General features: G+C 35.8%; 1 protein-coding gene across 3 annotated transcripts in view; it reads right to left on the bottom strand.

Annotated features, from left to right (window-relative positions):
* Positions 1-254: 254 nt before the first annotated feature.
* USP15 (ubiquitin specific peptidase 15) overlaps positions 255-19,705 on the bottom strand; it is a 70,031-nt gene continuing 50,580 nt past the window's right edge. For 2 of the 3 annotated variants that reach the window (XM_075494682.1, XM_075494689.1), the window contains 14 exons: positions 11,640-11,813; positions 11,133-11,291; positions 10,211-10,435; positions 8,497-8,580; positions 8,305-8,399; positions 7,938-8,126; positions 6,954-7,069; positions 6,549-6,824; positions 6,164-6,234; positions 5,680-5,795; positions 3,695-3,844; positions 3,132-3,235; positions 2,466-2,554; positions 255-2,164 (listed from right to left, as the gene is read on the bottom strand). In XM_075494682.1, coding sequence (XP_075350797.1) covers positions 1,979-2,164; positions 2,466-2,554; positions 3,132-3,235; positions 3,695-3,844; positions 5,680-5,795; positions 6,164-6,234; positions 6,549-6,824; positions 6,954-7,069; positions 7,938-8,126; positions 8,305-8,399; positions 8,497-8,580; positions 10,211-10,435; positions 11,133-11,291; positions 11,640-11,813 — 2,034 coding nt within the window. In that variant the 3' untranslated portion in view covers positions 255-1,978. Of the gene's footprint in view, positions 2,165-2,465; positions 2,555-3,131; positions 3,236-3,694; positions 3,845-5,679; positions 5,812-6,163; positions 6,235-6,548; positions 6,825-6,953; positions 7,070-7,937; positions 8,127-8,304; positions 8,400-8,496; positions 8,581-10,210; positions 10,436-11,132; positions 11,292-11,639; positions 11,814-19,705 lie in introns of those variants that run through there. The other variant, XR_012774470.1, reaches the window with a different exon arrangement.

The raw sequence follows: 19,705 nt of genomic DNA, 5'->3' as shown, positions 1-19,705 counted from the left end.
TACATTTAAAAAACAAATAATAGGTTTTTATGACAATAAACAATTTTTTTGGTAGCCTTATAAATGTTTTTAGAGCCAGACAATGACAGGAGAGAATCCCTATTATATATGCTATCTTCTGGAAATACTATTATTCTTATTCCGTGTTGGTCATTAAATAGACATTTTGTAACCCATAATATAAGTCTTAGACAAAGACTACCCATTACACAAACACCGTGGGAAAAGAATTTGTAAGAAAATGGAAGACTAAATAAGGCCTTGAATAGCTTTATTGAAATCTGTATAAATAAACATGCGCATTTCAAATGTAAACCCAAGTGAACTCAAGTGCAGACAAAATTTTAACCTCTGTCATGCAGGAGGTTAGTTTACATTTAAAAAAAAAAAACCTCAAAGCAGCTTTAAAATACCAGGATGAAACACCAGTTTTAATATCAAGGTATAAAGCAAAGCCATGTCCAACATACCTCATTTATATCCTGGTCAAATGCAATTTTTTAAACTTTTTAATGCTAACATAAATAAATAATTTACCAAAATGTGCACTCACAGAGTGAACTTTTATTTACAATACACAATTTATAACCTATTGTATTTGATTAGTTCAAGTGAAGAACATCATACTTTTTGCTTTTTTCTTTTTTAAATTATTTGTTTAAACAGTGGGACACAAAGCAATTCTCCAGGTAGTAGATATGTGAAGTGTGCCCCCGCACTTAAGAGCCCCTCTCAAAGGCAGTATTGTATACAAATCAACAATACATTCTTCCAACTAGATCAAAGGGAAAGCAGCAAATTAAAAAATGTTTCAAACTGTCACACTTATTTTGGCATCCTGGACCCCTGAACATAGTTAACTAAAATCCAATTCAAAGTCTGTATGCCTTATATACTGTACAGGTTCTGACTTGAACATGCAAATGCCAATTCTCTTATAATGAGTTACCTTTTCAGATATGCTGTAAGGCTATGGTGAATTCCATCAGGAACACACAAAGAAAATTAACAGGCCTACCTTTAAAGTAATTTTGTTCATTAACAATTTAAAGGCAGGTTATATTGAAAAAATTCTCATCTAAGCCCGATACACAGTCATTACTATGGATACAGAATACTATTAACTCTGACCCTATTACAGAGTAGTTTGCAAGCTGTCAAACTACAAAAACTGGGGAGAGAGAACTTACAGCACAATTTTAAGTTTTGGACTGACACCAGATTAAAATTATGCATGTCTTATAAGCAAGATAACAGGAATTATGTCTGCAGAGTAGATTCCAACAAGCAACAAAGGATACTTACATTTAATTGAAAAAACTTTTTGTTAATGCAGCATGAAATCCAGAACCTGTTCCACAGCAGCAGTAAGATGAACATAATATTCTGGATGCTCAACTATATCACAAAAGGTTAAAACACCTTTTCAAGCTATTTATTCTATTGTGACCGAATTAAAAAAAAAAAAAAGAAAAAATTTTAGGGAGAAACAAAAATTTGCTGTTTCAAGAAAACTACTGCTTATATATTTATGACATTTTTACTTGTAGTCTGTGTGACAGCCTAAGGAACACGTATATATTCATCCAGAAACTAGACTTGGCAGTAGTATTCTTGCAGTACTAAGAAAATAAATGCCAGAAGTCCACAGATTTAACATTTTAGTTATTAACTCACATCCAAAACAAAAGAAAACATAATCCATCAGAACAGCAGCAGAAAACTTAAAAGGGGTTTATTTGTGATTTCCTATATATAGCTTGTGAATACAAGACTGTAAATGCATTAGAGACAATTTCTGTTTAAGTTTTTATTGTTTCACTTCAAGTACTGCACATGTTAAAATGTAATAAAGATTTACATTCTGTTATCTGAAATTCCCCATCTCAGATTTTTATTCTTAATTTGGTGGGCAATTTCCCTCTTCCAATAGGTATCCCCAGTAAGAAAGTCTCTTTTATGGCTTCTAGTTCTTCCATTAGTTAGTGTGCATACAATTTTCATTTTCTATATCATTATCATTTTCATTGCTGTCTTCATCACTTTCTAGTGGGATGCCTGTGGCAGCTGAAGCACCTTGTTTAGTTTCCCGGTCAAGAGGGAAAAAGCCAGTTCCACTGATTGTGTCCTGTCTCTGGTAGAAGAGCACATATGCTGCTTTGGACTGTAAAAGAGAAAAGTGTAATATGCTCATGAGGCTCCAGACAAAACATTTACAATCCAAGGTTTGTTTTTTTTTTTTTTTCCCCCAAGTCTACAAGGTGAAATTACAAAGAAATCCAAAGCTTTCATGTACATTATTTTTGCATGTCGGAGCAAACCATTTTTGTTTTGTACTGTCCTTTGAAAGAACACAAACTACTACCTACAAATTTACTGTAAGGTTCATGATTCACTCTTCATTTTTCTTCCCTAAAGAAGAAAACATCAACAGTCCCAATTTTAGAAACACAAAAGGTACTTGCCACTATTTGGTCCTCACATGCAGTGGACACACTACTGTCATCAAAGTAGTACCATTTTCCATCATCCTTATTTTTTGCAAAAGCAGTATCTAGGAAAAAAAAGTACAATGTCTAAGGACTTTGTATCTTCATAGATGTAATACAATCAGTTGCTAGAGTCTGCTACTGTCAAACACTAGACCTATTTAACCTATTATCACTATTAGACTCATACTTTCACACTTTTTTTTAAGCACAGAAAGCTTAACCAGTAACATTCCCCTTATAAAGAGAATGTATAGTGAGAAAGGACAGTCAAAATAAAATCCCTTAAATCACTTTTTCTTTTTTCTTCTCTCTTCTTTCAAGGAGATGCAGAATGTACAAAAATACAGACAAGTAAGACAAAATCAGCTGTAAGCGTACAGTAGCTCTTACGGAGCTCTTACATTTTCTCTTTTCACAATATGCATAGCTAGAAGTATAAAAGAACCTACAATTATCCTTGAAAGCTCATTTCATATAGATTTTTGTGTTAGAATACTTGTGAAGCATTTCAAGGTAATGAAAAAAATTGTCCCTCAACCATTAAAAAATGCCATTGATTCAAACTGATCTGTACTTAAATAAAAATAAACATGGAAAGAAAGCTGACATGTAGAATGATAATATTTGCAATCAACTTACAATGCCCTCCTCCCATTCCTCCATAGTGGTTGGAGACAGCAATCAAGTTGTAGCGGCAAGGCCCTGCATTGGGATTAATAAGGAACTCTGACATGTCCAAGTCGCTGTTTAAGAAAGAAAAAAACCAAACAAAACAAAAAAAACACAAAATCACCACACACACACAAAAAAAAAAAACCACAAAAAAAACCAAAAGAAGGTCATGTTAATAATATTTTTAACCATTTCACATTTTGGTGGTCTTTGAGCCCTTTACTTTATATTCCCCACAAAAAACACATACACCAGACTACACTGACAGTGCATCTCTTTCACTCTGTGAGGAGTGGAACAGTAACTAGTAATCTCAGCCAAAACTACTGACAGACTTCTTCCATACTTATCTACTATTATTATTTTTCCAAGTTCATACTTTTCACCTACAAACATTCAGTCATCAGTGTTTACTTGATCCATGCATGGAAGCTGAGAACAAAACTATTTTACATAAATGCTGGATTAAACATGTGCCCTAGTCATGCTAACTTTCACACTTCTAGCACCAAAATATTTAGGTTTCTTACTTTATTGGAAAGTCAACCAATGTATCCAACTTGTCCCTCATATATCTGCTGTAGGAAAAGCGCTTTAGATGAACTACCAGTACGGGGGGCAGTGACCACAAGTCTAACTTCTTGGTAGCTTGCTGATGTTCTTTACAGTTTGGACAATACCTAAAAGAAAATTAAAAAATCGATTTTAAATAACTGCAGTATGTATGTATGTTAAAATACATTATCATAGGAGAAAGTCAAGTAACACGGGAGGAACTGAATGAGCAAAAGCTGAAACACACACACATTCCATTTTCTGTCACTAATGCCAATGATATCCCTCTTCCAGTTTAAAATGTGAGGTGCTAGTGTGCAAGTGTGCTCACAGTGAAGCTCAACAGCATTTTAAAAACAAAAGTAGCACCCCCCAATATAGGATTCTCATCTCCTATAGTAGTCCCTGCATCTTTAGTTAAAGCACAGCTTTCTCATATTTTATAAAAGATGAAGGGTTTTGGAAATACTTCAGGAAAACTGACTATATGAAAAGCCATAAATAACAGCCAACTGTGGTTCTTCCAAGTTTCAATTTCCAAATTCATCCATCTCCCACCCCATCCCACCTAACACTAAAAGCAGATAATCTTTCAAGAAGTAAGGCTCAGGGAGGAAGGTAAGTAAGAACAATGCTTGGAAGCAACTAAACCTTGAATCTTTCAAGAACTAAGGCTCAGGGAGGAAGGTAAGTAAGAACAATGCATAGAAGCAACTCTTCTATGAAGTGGTCTACGCATATTCTACATCTTGGTATCTGACAAGTAAAAATCTAGGAAAAAAAGATATGAGCTCTAATTAAAAAAAAATAGCAACATCACATAAAGACAAGAAATTAGGAGAACTGTAAGGGCAGGCTGTAATTGAAGAACTGTTTTCCCAGTTGGCTTAGAATATCTAGAATACAAATAGTGCTGGACTAGGCATGATGAGCTCTCGTAGATTAGACCTGTGAAGACCTGACAAAGAAAGAAAGAATGTGATTAATGACCTCTGGTGAGATGTATCTAGTAGCAACTGCTTGAATTCAGCAGTAGTCGTATTTTGTAGTTTAAATACTCTGCTTAAAATGTGCTGCAAAAATGGAAGCACTTCACAATAGTCGAGTTATATGATATCTCAAATAGTCTATCCAGTGTTGTATAATCTAGCCAACCCAGAAGAAACACCAAGAATTTGTAAGTCAGCCCCCTGCGCTGCCCAAATAAAGGAGGATTTCTGGTGACAAAATTTGGAAGTCTCCAAAACTTTTAAGTATCCACAAAAGAAAAAGTGGCAGACCATCTTTCCAAACTTAATTCTGAGCTTCAGGTGTTGATGAAGGATTCTTGTCTGCTAGAATATTCCTAGAGAAGAAGAATGTTATGGGAACATCCTATAATTGTGAATATTCAGATATGATTCCAAATCATAATTTGGAAGAACCATGAATCAGAATAAAACTCTCTGCCAAAAACTTAATGGTTGAAACATGAATTTGAGAGGTTCTACTCACTACAGACATCACCCATCCCTCAAACCTGTTGTTTAAGCACATCCCTATTTCATATATCAATGCAAGGCAAGTTATGTATTTGCAGAAAAAAACTTCAGTATCCACCAACCTTTCTCATCTCAGAAAGGAATACTTGTTTAAACCACTGTGTTGGATTTGGCACAATATTATTCATTCACTGTGGATCACAGACTAGAATAACTTATGGATCTACCCTTCCTCCTAATTCTGAATGCATTAATTGTCTCCCATACAAACATAACCTTCTGTATAGGGTAACAATTTTAGTTAAGGAATGGATCAAAATAGAAAACATTTTGACAATTTTCAACTACACTAGAAATGACAAGATTCAAAATACTATTAGGAAATCAATTAGGTATCTCTGTTAATGTTCAAGTGTGTTTTTGATTACATTTTGAGAAATACACCGTAGAACATAAACATTTTAATTTTTTGTCCTTACCATGGATCTTCAGCACCTAGTTTTTCCTTTGTTGTGAACAGCTCAATGCAATCTTTTAATTTCACAAAAGGCTTTTTGGGAGGCTTATATTCCACACTTTCATGTTTTTCAAAATCCTAAAGAGAAGTATTTCTTGAGTTAAGAGAACAAATGAAACAAAACTCATTTTAGTGATGTCGTCTTACTATAAACAGTAACTACAAAGCTCCTATATATGGAAAAAACTCATCAGAAACCATTCAAGCAAAAAATTTTCACAGCTTCAGATTTAATTCCAAATTAGTAATCCTCAGATTTGCTAACTACTTAGATGTGTAAATGAAGTTTATTTATGACAACATATTTACTACGAATAGTGTGGAAAAAAGATATACTAGCTTCTTCTTTTGAAGACTTACAATCTCTTATGCCACATCAATTAAGTCGTATTTTTCACATTTAAGTTTTACTAGTGTTGGAAAGGGGAGCAATATAAACAGCTTACCTCTGCTGCACTACCATCAAAATATCTCTTCTTCAATTCAGGATCCCAATCCAAAGCAAGGAAAGATCTTTCTAAGATTAAAAACATGTTTTCTCTTAGTATTATTTCTTGCTTTACATGAAATTGTATTAACTTTGGGCAAACGCTCTTCAAAATTAATTAAACAATGCTAGCATGAATTTAAGATGAAAAATTGAAGCACACACAATTTCTGCATTTCTAAGAGTTAATTACAATAACAAATTAATTATTTATGCATAATTTACTCTTGGTAAAAAAAGATATATCAAGTAACACACAGAGAGAATGAAACACTATTCTATGGAAGTGGAGTCAGAAAAAGTATCAGAATCAAATGTTGCCCAACCTGTTCCCCATGACTTACCGTCAAGCCTAGGTTGCCTATCATCAAATCTAATCTGCCTGGTGTCATCTTTGATGTAGTTTATGTCAGTATTGCCTAAATTATTGAACTGGAATGTAAACAATCGCTTTTTGTGTCCCGTGAGTGGTTGACCTTTGCAAGTATCCTCAGTACATAATCCATTTTCAGAGTCGTTGTCACCTCCAACTGAGTCTTCTGACTGGCTGTTTTCATTCTCTGAAGGAAGTTCCTGATCCTGGCTGGATTCATCATCTTGTTCATCTGTTTCCATTTCGCCTGAAACAATCAGAAGAATAAGGAGGAATAAATGAGGTAGAATAGTAATAATTGGAAGACACTACAGAATTAACTTCAGTTCCAAATTGAACACAAAATACTAAACAAGTTTAGATATTCCAGTCTTACTTGGAGATCCTTCTTCATGTATTCCATTTGGGCCATTACCATTGATACCATGGTCCTTACAGCAATGTAGGGATCCTTCAGTGTCTTCACTTTCAGTACATGTTTTTACATATCGGCTAAATATAACAAATGAAAGCAACAGTTAGAATCAATGGATTTTTAAATATTTACATTGTTCACGCCAGCTAATTAAGCAGTTACAGCAAATCCTTTCTAGCGTACTGCATTCCTGCACTCCTTTCTGATTTATTAATAATTAATAGTTTTATTGCCCAACATGTCTAGTGTTACAGGCACATCTGAAATTCTGCTCGTCTACGATCTTATGTTTTTGGCAGTTACTTGATTTTATGCAACTTGATTCTTGGTATTAATCTCTGTTTGTCCAGAAATCACTTCTTTAACTGTTCATTAACTATATTTTTTTACATACAAACACAAAAAAAAGGGTTCACTTACAGAGAAAATTACATCAACAGAAAATGAAGCATAAATTTAAATTGGAGGTTATATGACTGTAATTTCTTCCACATAATGACACTTATTCCAGTCTAGTTTCAGAAAGTGTCTGCTATGTAGCTTAACAACATAAATTAGTATATAAACTTGTATAGTAGATACAGGAGGTACAACCATAGCAGAATAATTGGCAAAACATTTCCATTTTAGCAAGCCCTAACAAACAGCTATTAATACAGCAGAATTAATAGCCCTAAACTGAAAATACAGATTGACTCTCTACTGTCTTCTCAAATAATTTTTGGATGAGTATATGCTAGCGAAAAATCAAATTAAAATCCACACTAATTCACATCTCAAGTGGCTAAAATTTTAGATTTAATATATTTAACAGAAAGCAAATAAAAGACTAAGTACTCAAATCTAATCAGTTTGTTAGCAATGCATGTAAAAATAAGTGCTTACTGATTCCAACTATTAGCATTATTCATAACAAACGCATTTTTCTTTAAACAATAACCTTACCACATTCTTAGCAGCAGCAGGTTATACAGTTTATCTTCAGTATTGTTTCTAGGCACTGCTATGAGAAAAGGTTGACCAAACAGTGAAGAACCACTATGGCTGTAGCTAGTGTGCCTGCACTTTTCCCTTAAACAAACAGGAATTATAACTTGTTCTGTATCTTCTGTTCTATTGATAGCAATTTCAAATCTAAAAGAAAAACAATCAGAAATACAAAGGACAACTGTAATTTAAAAGGCTACAAAGGGGAAAAATTAAAAAAGAATAAAACCCCCAAGATTTGTCTTTATCTTATGTCTAGGTTTTAATCTTTTGGAAATAACTAAACAAACTGCAAAGAGACATGAAGCATGTTATCTATACTTACACATAAATGTCATCACGTTCCATAATACTACTTAGATTTTCATCCATGCCAAATATCCGGTGGAACCTGTGATTGTATATATCAGTAACAATCATCTAAAAAAAAAAAAAAAAAAGGAGTATACATCATTAAATCAGGTTAATATGTGTTAAAATGTTCATTATTGTGCTTCATATAAGAAATCACTCTTACCTTATCTGCAGCAACACCAGACAAAGCTGACAATGCTGTGCAAAGATCCAATATATTTCCAATTTTGGGAACAACTACTTTGTACTAAAAAAAAATGAAATGTCACTTTAATTTCTTAAGAGAACAAATATGCATGAGAAAAAAACCAAACAACTTATCACATGTTCAGCATATTTCACATGCTTTTTTCAGATTCTTGAACTTAAGGTGTAAAGTATATAAATCAACTAACACAAATTCCAAGAGCTGCTAAAAATGTAGTAGTTCACAACTTTACTCACATAAACACGCATACTCTGAATACTACATTTATTAGTTTATACAATACTTTTTTTGATGTTATTTTACTTTCTCCACAAGAAGACTAACAGCACCAATTACTTAGATTTATATTTTAACAGCACCTACTTATTTAAACATTTAAATAGTATGCATGCTATTGACTAGATTCTTAAATTTGGAATACAACACAAGTTGTTTATAAAGTATTACTGGGAAAGAAAAGCAATGGTGGGCAACGGATGAAGACTGAATTCTAATTTCACATGCAGAGAGAGAACCTGATGATTAACAGTCAAAGAAAACCTCTCTGTGGCTTCCCTTAGTGCAGTACACCTGCAGTTCATAATAAAACTCCACACGGGACTCTTACCTGTTATTTGCATAATAAATAAAGACAGGATTAATTAGAAATAAGGTATTATAACTTTGTAATTAATTGCCAAGTACAGCATGTGTTTGGAATCTCCTTAAGTCTTGTAGTTATTTAGACTCACAAAAACTCTACTGAACTCGTACTCTTCCCAAACTCTATTCATTCCTGCATAACCATCTCACATGTCATACAGGGTCATCTTCAACTACTGTGTGTCCCTTGTGCAAACCTGTTCTCACAAATAATTAAATTTCTAGCAGGCTCATCTCCCACTAGTTAATATATGTCCCTTTATCTTTGATTCCCTAACTCATACTGCCTTTGAGAACACTCCCTTTCCCCCCACTTCCCTTCTTATAGTACTCTGATTGCAGGTGTTAAAGCCTTTTTGCAAGTATGCCTAACTGCCCTTGTCTTATTTATTTCACCTATCCTTGCTTACCCCATAAGGTACAGCTAGAACCATTTAATCATGGCTCTGTTATCATAACCTATGTACATTGTTTCATGCCATTCTAAGGTGTGTAATACCATCCTTCCTAAAAAAGGCAAAAGAGATACTCTTTACAAAGAAATCTTATCTGAAATTTTTTCTTTTGACTATTAAGTGATAGCATAGAAGAATTCAGGACTACTTAATATATTTAGCCATGGGGTTTTTTGTACCACTTATTACCAGTATTTGCCTTTTGAGGCTAAGAAACTGAAGAATTAAGTCTGGATGAAGTGTATAAATTTTTTTTTTTTATAACCATACAAATTCATTATAGCAACACTAAAATAAAAAAGTGAGGACAGCATACATTTTAAAGATTAAGAAGCCTTATTAATGCAACCATAAAGAAATTACCAATATCTTCCTCAAAATGGACAGAAATATACGAAGGTACATATAGTCTTCCTCAGGCTTTCTACATGGGACTTCAGAACACATACCAGAAAACTAATGCTTGTTGGATTTGCTTATTGTACTTATAAATTTAAAAAACGTAAAGGAACTCAGGTTCATTGTTAATGTCACATGAATCAGGAGTCTTGTACATAAACTAAGAGGCTTACCTGCATAGGCTTTGCAAGTGGATCCATTCTAACTAAATAAACTTCCAAAGTGCGTTCTTTTTTCATGGGTAATGGAAGTGTCAAGTAACAAAAGGGATCAAAGGTTACAGATATCTTAGCACATTCAGGACAAACTAGGGTGGATTTAAAAAGGCCATGAAATATATCTACAATGATGGAATCATTTCTTTTTAAATGGTTTTCCCAGGCTTCTTCAGCAACCACCTGTAATTAAAGCACAACCTGGGTTATGACAAAGTAGTAGGAAATGAATAGTGAGAATTATTAGTAAGAGTACTTGATAAAACATTCTCAGTTACCACCTAAACATAGAAATCTCACTCCAAAGGACCCTGGTAAGATATGTTATTACTATCAGGATCACAGGTTAAAAGATGTATGCTTTTCCTAGGACAGAGATTGTGTCAGTGGTACTACATAGTCTGAGAGAGACTTCAAGTGGCTTAGGGCAAGACAAAAGCAAATAAAACTAAAATTCCATCGAAAGTAACTCATAGTCATAACAAAAGAAATTATCTATATGCTTGAGGCTCAATGCTAGAAGAGTTTCCCTAAAGTAAGAGTACTGGAGAGAGACAGAACGCTGCATACTGTAGATATAAGAATAAAAGAACAACGGAATGGAAATTGTTTTTCCAACTGAACTCAGCATTGAATTGAACAAAAAGGTCTTAAAAAAGCCTTAACACCCTCCAACCCCCCCAATTATCTTCCAAATAAACAGAAATTTACACAGGTATTTGAACAAGATCTCCATTTTAAGGTCTTGGCTTATTTTCTGAAATCTCTTCCAGAAAAAGCAACATGTGATCAGTGTCCCAACCTTTCAGTGGACAATCACGTAGAAGTATCTTGCAATGCACAGCTTGACTAAAATGAAGATCAACACAAAAAACACTACCTTGTCTGGTCTCCCGTCTGCATCTTTTAACTGAATGTAAGGCTTTTTCCTAATTCGATTCAAATCCTCATGTAATCCATCCAAGAGAAAAGCCAGTAGCTCTTGACAGTCTTGTTGCTGATAACCAGAAAATTGTGGTGCAAATCGTCCCACTTGTGTCTAAAAAAAAAAAAAAAAAAAAGTACTTCTGGTACCTTAATTGTTATAGAGAATAGATACTTCCGAGATGCTGCAGCAGGAAGTTGAAAAAGTAAAACTTATAAAGTTATAAAAGATAAGCTTTTCAATGGAGACAAGAAGCCAAAACTAATTCTCAAAGACCAAAGCACAATGACAGTTGACACTTATTTAAATATACATCCAAGTGTTTTACCAGTTAAATGAATGGACTGCATACTGATGAATATTACTTCAAATTCTTATTCTTGCATATTTCTCTAGGTTTTGTATACTTAAACTACAAAACCAAAACTGACAATGTACATTCAGGTTAAATTCCCTACTGACCTTAAATGCTCTTGGGGTAACATAGCTGTATTTTCCTGACCACATTTGCTTGATAAGCTCTGCATAAGATTTTGCTATTTCACCTCGCATTCCTAAAGGATTGTCAAAATTCAGTTCTTCTTGGTATTTATCATTGAGGAAGTATTCTGTAAGAGGAGGTGTGTTGCTCAGACACTGTAAATAGAAGTACAGAATTTTTAGAACAGTGATTTGAATTAGTTCTAAACAAAGAATGTTTGAACTTTGTTAAAGCAGCCATGAACAATACTTTCAACTGTAATGCCTACTGCCTGCAAGGAAAAAAAAAAAAAAACAACCAAACAACAAACCAAAAAAACTCCAGGTCTTTTCCAGAAACAAATAATGGTTTTAAACTAAGACTGGCTGCAGCTATCATTACAAGTTATGCACAGATAACATTCTTCAACAGCTTTACATCAGAATTTATTAGACATAGTAGTCCAGCCAACCACAGTGTGACAACACAATTTGTACTGAGGTTCAAAACAAACAAAAGAAGGTGGTTCTTGATACACACATAGTAGCTTTATGAGACTCCTTGCGGAAAGTTGCTATAGATGCACACACTTTACAGGGCCTCAAGGAGAGACTGCACAGGTACTTGGAAGAGAGAGCCAATAGGGCTTATTAAATCAAATTACACCACATTCAGCACAACATGTGAGCAGAAAATAGTTGAAAACCGAGAGAGATTTTTGGGGGGCGGGGGTGAGAGGGACGGGAAGGTGAGGATGCTTGCCCTATTCCTTCTCTTTCCAGGCATCTGCTTATGGATGTTGTTGAAGACAGCAATCTATGCTAGATGGACTAGACCTTGAATCAGAATTGGTGCAGCCCTTCCTATGTTCTTTTAAATTTTGTGAAGCTGTTTAGAGCTGAAATTAGTTCAAGGAAAGCAAGGGACTTGGTTTAGACTGAGATAATGACATCTTCTGTACTAGTTTGTCTCTTCTGTCAGCACTTCGAGATAGCAGGATGTAATCACTGAAATACGATTTACAGTTTTAGGAAACCACTTTGAATTTTTGTGTGCTGCTACTCATACTCCTTTAAACAAAAACTTTTCCATCACTCAGAAATGATCCCCATACCATGCCTTGGCATATAGATTTAGCAAAGTGTCTTCACTGAATATTATGAGCTTTTCTGCATTCTTTCCTCTATTAAAGATTCCAAGAAAGGTCAAATATTTCATCAGTCCCATCTGCCTCTCCGCAAACAAGGGGAAGAACAAAAATTTTAGGTCCACATACGCTACTGTGTAAGATGCAACAATTGAGACTGGAAGAATTACAATTTAATTGAGCAGGGCAAAAAAAGTTATTCCTATTTCTGCCTATCATACCTGTGTAATATTACAAGGCAAAACCAGTCATACACTGTAGAGAGCTGAGTTTCATGCCCATATCATACTCCTTTCTTTCTCTCCCTCCTCACCTAAAGCCTGAATGAGCCGTCAACACTTCAAAAAGTCCTGATATTACAAACCCTTTTGGACACTTTTTGAAGAAAGCTCATTTTTCTCTTGCTAAATGGCAAAGAGCTTTTATTCCTAGTAGTGGTGATCCCAAGCCCCTGCAACCTCACAGATCTGTGTTGTCAGTTCTGAACTGATCCACGCAGCTAAGAGGAGAAACAGTTGGTTTCTCAAATCCATACAGAAGTGATCAGAGTTTTCAAAAGATTATTTTTAGCATCAACGTAAATGAATGGATGGACTACCAAGTTCCACCAGATACCCAGAAACAATATAGTGCAAACCACGCTAAACTAACTATAAATAAAACTACACTTTAGGTGAAATTGCACATTCAGTCTGAGTGATGTGACAAATCCTGCTGGCCAAAGAAGTCCTGCCCCTTCTCTGCTGATCCTCATCTGATTGCACAATAAACATATTCATCTCACTAACCTGTCAAAAAACTATTTTTCCTCCTCATTTTTCTCCTGGATTATTTTTGGGCTGGTTTAGGAGATCAAATCAGTACAGCTGATCAGCTTAGTGTGAGGAATGTCCAGAACAAGGAACTAAATAATGCAAAAATAGTAAATTTCTCTACAGGTTCTTAGTCAAGCACTATGCAATGTGCTGACAGTGTGTTGTTTCACCAAAAAACTGATTTATCTTTATCTAGTTTTCACCTGATAAATTAGTTTTGTCACTTTCTCAGAATATTAATTTATATTTGTATGTATAAGTCAGGAAGATTACTACAGATTATTTCCCTTTTTCCTTATAACAATTTCCACATTCCAACATAAGATGACACTGACAGTAGTACTGGAATGCAGAAGTATCTATCTGAACATGGCAACTTCTGAGATACAGAGCTGACATCTTTTCTAAAATACCAGGTGCCACAACTTTTGAAAGAGTAGCTGCTAAAGGAACTAATACAGTTGTCCACATACCCACTGATGTTTTCAACATAACTGACAAAGCTAAATAATTACAAACATGTTTACTTCTTGAAAAGGTTGACAATGGAGAACTATTTAAGATCATGATTAAAGTCACAGGGGAAAAGGCATCCACAAGCCAATCTGAAAGGAAGCCTACATTCTTATTTTCTCATGATGTGATATGTTGTGGGTTAGCAAGGAAGCCTTATGGAAAGCATCAATAAAAAACCTCAACAATTAGAAGCAAGACAATCTACTACACAGCAAAGTCACCAGATTTATGTACACTGTTCAACCTAGTGGCTTTGGGTTTTTTGTTTGTTTGTTTTAAAACACAGACATAGGTAAACTCACAAGTAATATATAGAAACCAAAAAAGCTAAACAAATACAGTAAAACTACAGAAAAAGGTTTGTGAACTAAAGAGGTAACAGAATGGCACTTCATTTCAGGTACTGCAGTCTCCACAAGTTTTCTTTAACCAATGAAACTTCTGTAAAGTGCTCAGTCTCTGAACCCAAACTGGTCGTTTAGCTAAATGATCATGGGAAAAGATGGAACAGAATGTAGAAACTCCAAGACCAACTATGAGACAAACAACAGAAGAGAAGGATCAGTCTTCAGCATGACAAAGGTTAACACTGAAATTATAGTTCCATGTTACATATTAATTACTTGGGGGAAAAAAAAAATTTCTGTAGCAGAGCAATCTGTGGATAACAACTATTTATGTAATCAGTATCAAGGGATCATAATCAACCTCCAAGAAAATTAGACAAACAATGTGACTGGACAAAACAATGCTTCACACAATTTGTGCATCGACTGTATTATGCAGCACTGCATGCATTGCTGATGTACATATACATGCATACAAACACCCTGGAAGAATTTTAAACTATTGAGTCAAAAAGGAAACCTAATCACCTGTAAAGACACATACTGTTTAGAAAGCATAGCTGTAACTAGTAGGGTGTGAGAGGCATTACAGAATCACAGAATCGTATAGGTTGGAAAAGACCTATAAGATCATCGAGTCCAACCGTAAACCTAACACTACCAAGACCACCACTATACCATGTCCCTAAGCAAAGATGCACAGGAAAATGGACAATAAATAATCTTTACTTTTAGTGGCTTATATATATATCACTCGGTGCTGTAGCCTCACTGGAATATTGTAATTCCAATACCAGACTATGATCTTATTAGCAAGTCTACCAGTCCTATGAAACCTTCATATAGGTGGAAAAATAATAATAAAAACAGTCATGTCATACTTCTCTAAATCCACATAATTTAAGTATGGGAAAACTCTGATGAAAGAGTTTGCAAGGACTCTGATTGTTTAATTGATAAAAATAAAATAAAATGAATGAAGAAAGAAGGCCACCAAGATAGTCAGTAGCCTGGGAGCACTTGCCCTGTGAGAAAAGGCTGAAGCATTGGGGCTTGTTCCGCCTGCAGAAGAGACTGTTTCAGAGACCCAACAGCAGCCTTCTAGTACCTACAGCAAAGCTAAGGAGAAGATGGAACCAGGCTCTTCACAGTGGTGCATAGTGGGATGACAAGAAACAATAGGCATGTTGAAACAAGAGAGGTTAAAGATATAAGGAAAAAAGTTTTCACTGTAAGAACAGTCAAGCAGAGGAGCTGAGAGGCTGTGCAGCCTTCTTGGAAGTTTTCAAGACCCAACTGGATAAAGCCCTGGGCAACCTGGTCTGACTTCAGAGCCGACCTTCCTTTGAGCAGGACACTACACTAGAAAGTTCCTTCTAACCCGAATTATCATATGATCCTAAGGTAATGAGGAAACATTTATTCACATCCCATAAGGAATATGACATAGAAATAATGATAAAAATAAAATTCAAAGCAAAGAAAACATCACTACCTATTATGCCAGTGAAATGGGGAAATGAGAAGCAGACAATAAGATCATGAAATTGAGCTAAAAATTGAGTGTTCCTGTAAGTATCATGGTTCTTCAGCTGTCCTACTTAATAACAATTTTATGCAAGGGACATTGAAATTTAATATTTCAGCCTTCTAATTAAAGGGCAAGAGCTGACTGACTGAAAGAAAGATCCAAGTAATAGGAGAAAAAGTGAGTTACTTTACACCTGTCTATCCTACTTTTGTCTGAAGTGCTTAGTGTCAGATGTGGTGAAAAGCGCTCAGCTAATGCACCCCTTAACCCAAACGCCATATGCCTATGGCAACTGAAACAGAGCACTAAAAACTTAATCATTTCAGGTTTTGGTGAAAGATGTTATGTTTTGTCTGGATAAACTCACAGCCATAAGTAACTGTAGAGGGAATATTAATCAGCTTTCTGAAGAAAGAAAACTGCTGAAATACCCCACTGCAAAGCTCTCAACAGCTGTTGTTCAAAAGTTAAGTATATATAATCACACTGATGGAAAAAATACGTAAAAATGAAAGTGTGGGAAAAAAAAGAACTGTTTTTAATTAAAACATTTACTTTCATTCTTCTCCTATTTTTGAATCACAAAATGAAAAACTTTGTGAACTCTCAGGTTTTCATTGCAAAAGAAAAAAAACCCAACATTTCCCACAGAGCTCTAATCACTAGTATCCCACCAAAAGGGCAAAGCAATACTTAGGAAACATCCACAGGTGGCAGCACAGAAATGCTTTAGAAGATTATTTTTCTTATTTTTTTTCAGCTTAGAACATAGCCGTGTACATAAGTAAATGTGAATAAAACACCTACTTGCCAAATACTCTTTTCACTTGATATGGGTTCAAGCATTCATAATAATGTTTTCATAAAGTCCACAAGCTCCCTTTTGTATTTCCTGTTTTATTTAATGCTCAGATCTGCAAAAGCAGACATTTAGGCCTTAATAATAAAAATCAAGCCTTAGGTGTTAGCACTGAAGTAAATTAAAATTAGATACATGGAATACCCCCTCAAAAGAATCTGAAAAATCTGTAAGAAAGAAAAGTTCCAATACAACCAAAATATGAAATAATATTGAATTATTGCTTTTTTAAATAAGAAACAGTGATAAGACAACAGCACTTGGGAGAAATAAAATGGTATCTTAACCTTCTTGGCCTTACTCCTACTCAGCTTGCAACTGTTTGTGGTACCACAGAGGATCTTACATGTCTCTTCACCATCTCTCCTCTAGTTGTCTTGAGCTTTGTAACGCTGAAAGCCCCTACTTGGAAAAGCAAGGGTGTCTCTACAATAATCACTTAGAAGGATGAAGGGGCAAGCCTAACTTTACCTATAGATTGAAGAACTGTTCATGAACTTGCAACAAAATTTAAGAAACTGTCAGGATTATCACATTTCTACCTAGTATGGTTACAGGGCAAAAACCTTCAGACAAGTTTGTCAGACTCTGGAGAGCAGGATGTTCAAGGAACTGGCAAGATTGTCAGACTCTGGAGAGCAAGATGTGCAAGGAACTGGCAAGATTGTCAGACTCTGGAGAGCAAGATGTGCAAGGAACTGGCCCTCTTCTTCAAGGAACACTGATAACAGTTCTGATGCAAACAATCTCACTGCACATGAGGCGAGAGCAAAGAGAAGCTGTCTGAGAAATGAAGTGGTTTCTGAAGCAGAAATGGCTCTTATGTGAACACTAAGTGGCCTCAATGCTCTCTGGGAAGGACGAAGATCTGAGAAAAGGGGTAATCAGCAGGAGAGTGGATAAACTAAACTCTCCTTCTGTTGAAGAAAGCTACATTGATTACATTCAGCACTGACTGAATGGAAGGGATCGAAGCAGAGCTTTTGGAATAGAACATGAATGCAACTGGAAACTATTTCAGAGTCTAAAACTCTAGAGTAAACTATTTTGTTTAAAGAAAACAGATTTATCATGATAAACAATGCTATGTTGACATAATTGTGAGGTAAGACACCTTAAGAAGGTACACAAGCTAGAGTAGGTAACCAAAGCAGATCTATCTATCAGAATCACAGAATAGTTGAGGTTGGAAGGCACCTATGGAGATTGTGTAGTCCAACCCACCTGCTCAAAGAAGGGTCACCTAGAGCAGGTTACTTGGGATTGTGTCCAGTCAGGTTTTGAGCATCTCCAAGGACGGAGGCTCCACGGCCTCCCTGGAAAACCTATTCCACTGTTTGATAAACCTCACTGTAAAACAAAATTTCTTATATTTAAATAGAATTGCCTGTGCTTCAGTTTGTGCCTGTTGCCCCCTATCCTTTCAGTGGGCACCACTGAGAAGAATTTGGCTCAGTTTTCTTTACTCTCCCCTACCAGGAATAAAATTGCTCTGGGGCCTTCTCTTCTCCAGGCTGGACAGTCCCAGCTCTCTCAGCCTCTCCACATAGGTCACATGCTGCAATCCCTTGATCACCTTTGTGGCCTCTCACTAGACATGCTCCAGTATATCCCTATCTGTCTGGTACTGGGAGACCAGAAGTGAACCCAGCACTCCAGGGGTGTCTTGACAGTGCTGAGTGGAGGGGAAGGATCACCTCTCTCAGACTGCTGGCAATACTCTTCTCAATGCAGCCCAGGACCTGTTGGCTGCGTTGGCCACAAGGACACATTGCTGGCTCATGTTCAGCTTTTTGTCCAGCAGGACCCCAGCTGCTTCTCTGCCAAGCTGCTTTCCATCCCATCACCTGCCCCACCCCACCCCAGTGTGTATTGGTGCCTGGGGTTATTCCTCCCCAGATGCAGGCCTTTGCATTTCCTTTGATTGAACTTCATGAGGTTCCTGCCTGCCCATTTCTCCAGCCTGCTGAGGTCCCTCTGAATCTGGTGTATCAATCCCTCGTTCCAGATGTGTGTCATTTCTAATCTTGCTGAGGGTGCACTCTGCTCCATCATCCACGTCAAATCCTAGAGCATCCAATATTCCCAAACAGAATTCCCTAGTCTGCCATCCGCCTACTATCCGGGCCTATCCCTTTGTTGCTTCCGAGATTAGACAAGATCAAATGTGTTCAGAGTGCTTTGGCCACAGGCATTACATCTCTAGCCAGAATAATCCAGTGTTACTCCAATAACAGTAGAAGGTGAAATTAATGGCAAATTAGTACAGTGAAATGTATGCCTTCAGTGTAATTTGGAAAAAAGTAGAAGTTAAGCGGTGACAAGAGGAAGACAGTAGAACTTGCAGTCTGTGAGACCTTAGTGTGTTAAGAACATGTCATACTTTCACTAAAAAGCACCTTCATGGATTTCTTATATAACATTAAACTCTGAACAATACTTTCTTTGAGAGATACAGTAGGTGGAACTGAAAGATACTTTACACTTCCTTGCTAAGAAAGCTGCCAAATAATACATTTGAAAAAACACACCATCAAGGACATACTAAAGGTACCATGCCAAACTAAAAGCTGCACTCCTCAATAAACACCTAATTTTCTTACCCAGAGCACTGTCTTGTGAATCAGCAAAACTGTATTTATTAATGTACACTACAGTTTCTGAGAACTTATTTGAACACTTGATTCCCTAGATACAACTGAAAAGCAATGAAGTCAAAGCTGACATGATTTAGAATGCAGACCTCAGAATTAGATCCAGTTAACACAATGGGATACTGATGTGAACGGTAATAAGTTTGTTAAGCTTTATAAGATTCCTAAAGGCAATAACCCATGCTTGTAATTCTCACCT

This window comes from Mycteria americana, chromosome 1, assembly GCF_035582795.1.
Source record: "Mycteria americana isolate JAX WOST 10 ecotype Jacksonville Zoo and Gardens chromosome 1, USCA_MyAme_1.0, whole genome shotgun sequence".
Taxonomy (NCBI): domain Eukaryota; kingdom Metazoa; phylum Chordata; class Aves; order Ciconiiformes; family Ciconiidae; genus Mycteria; species Mycteria americana.
The sequence above is the reverse complement of the archived record's forward strand: the minus strand, read 5'-3'. Positions and strand labels throughout refer to the sequence as shown.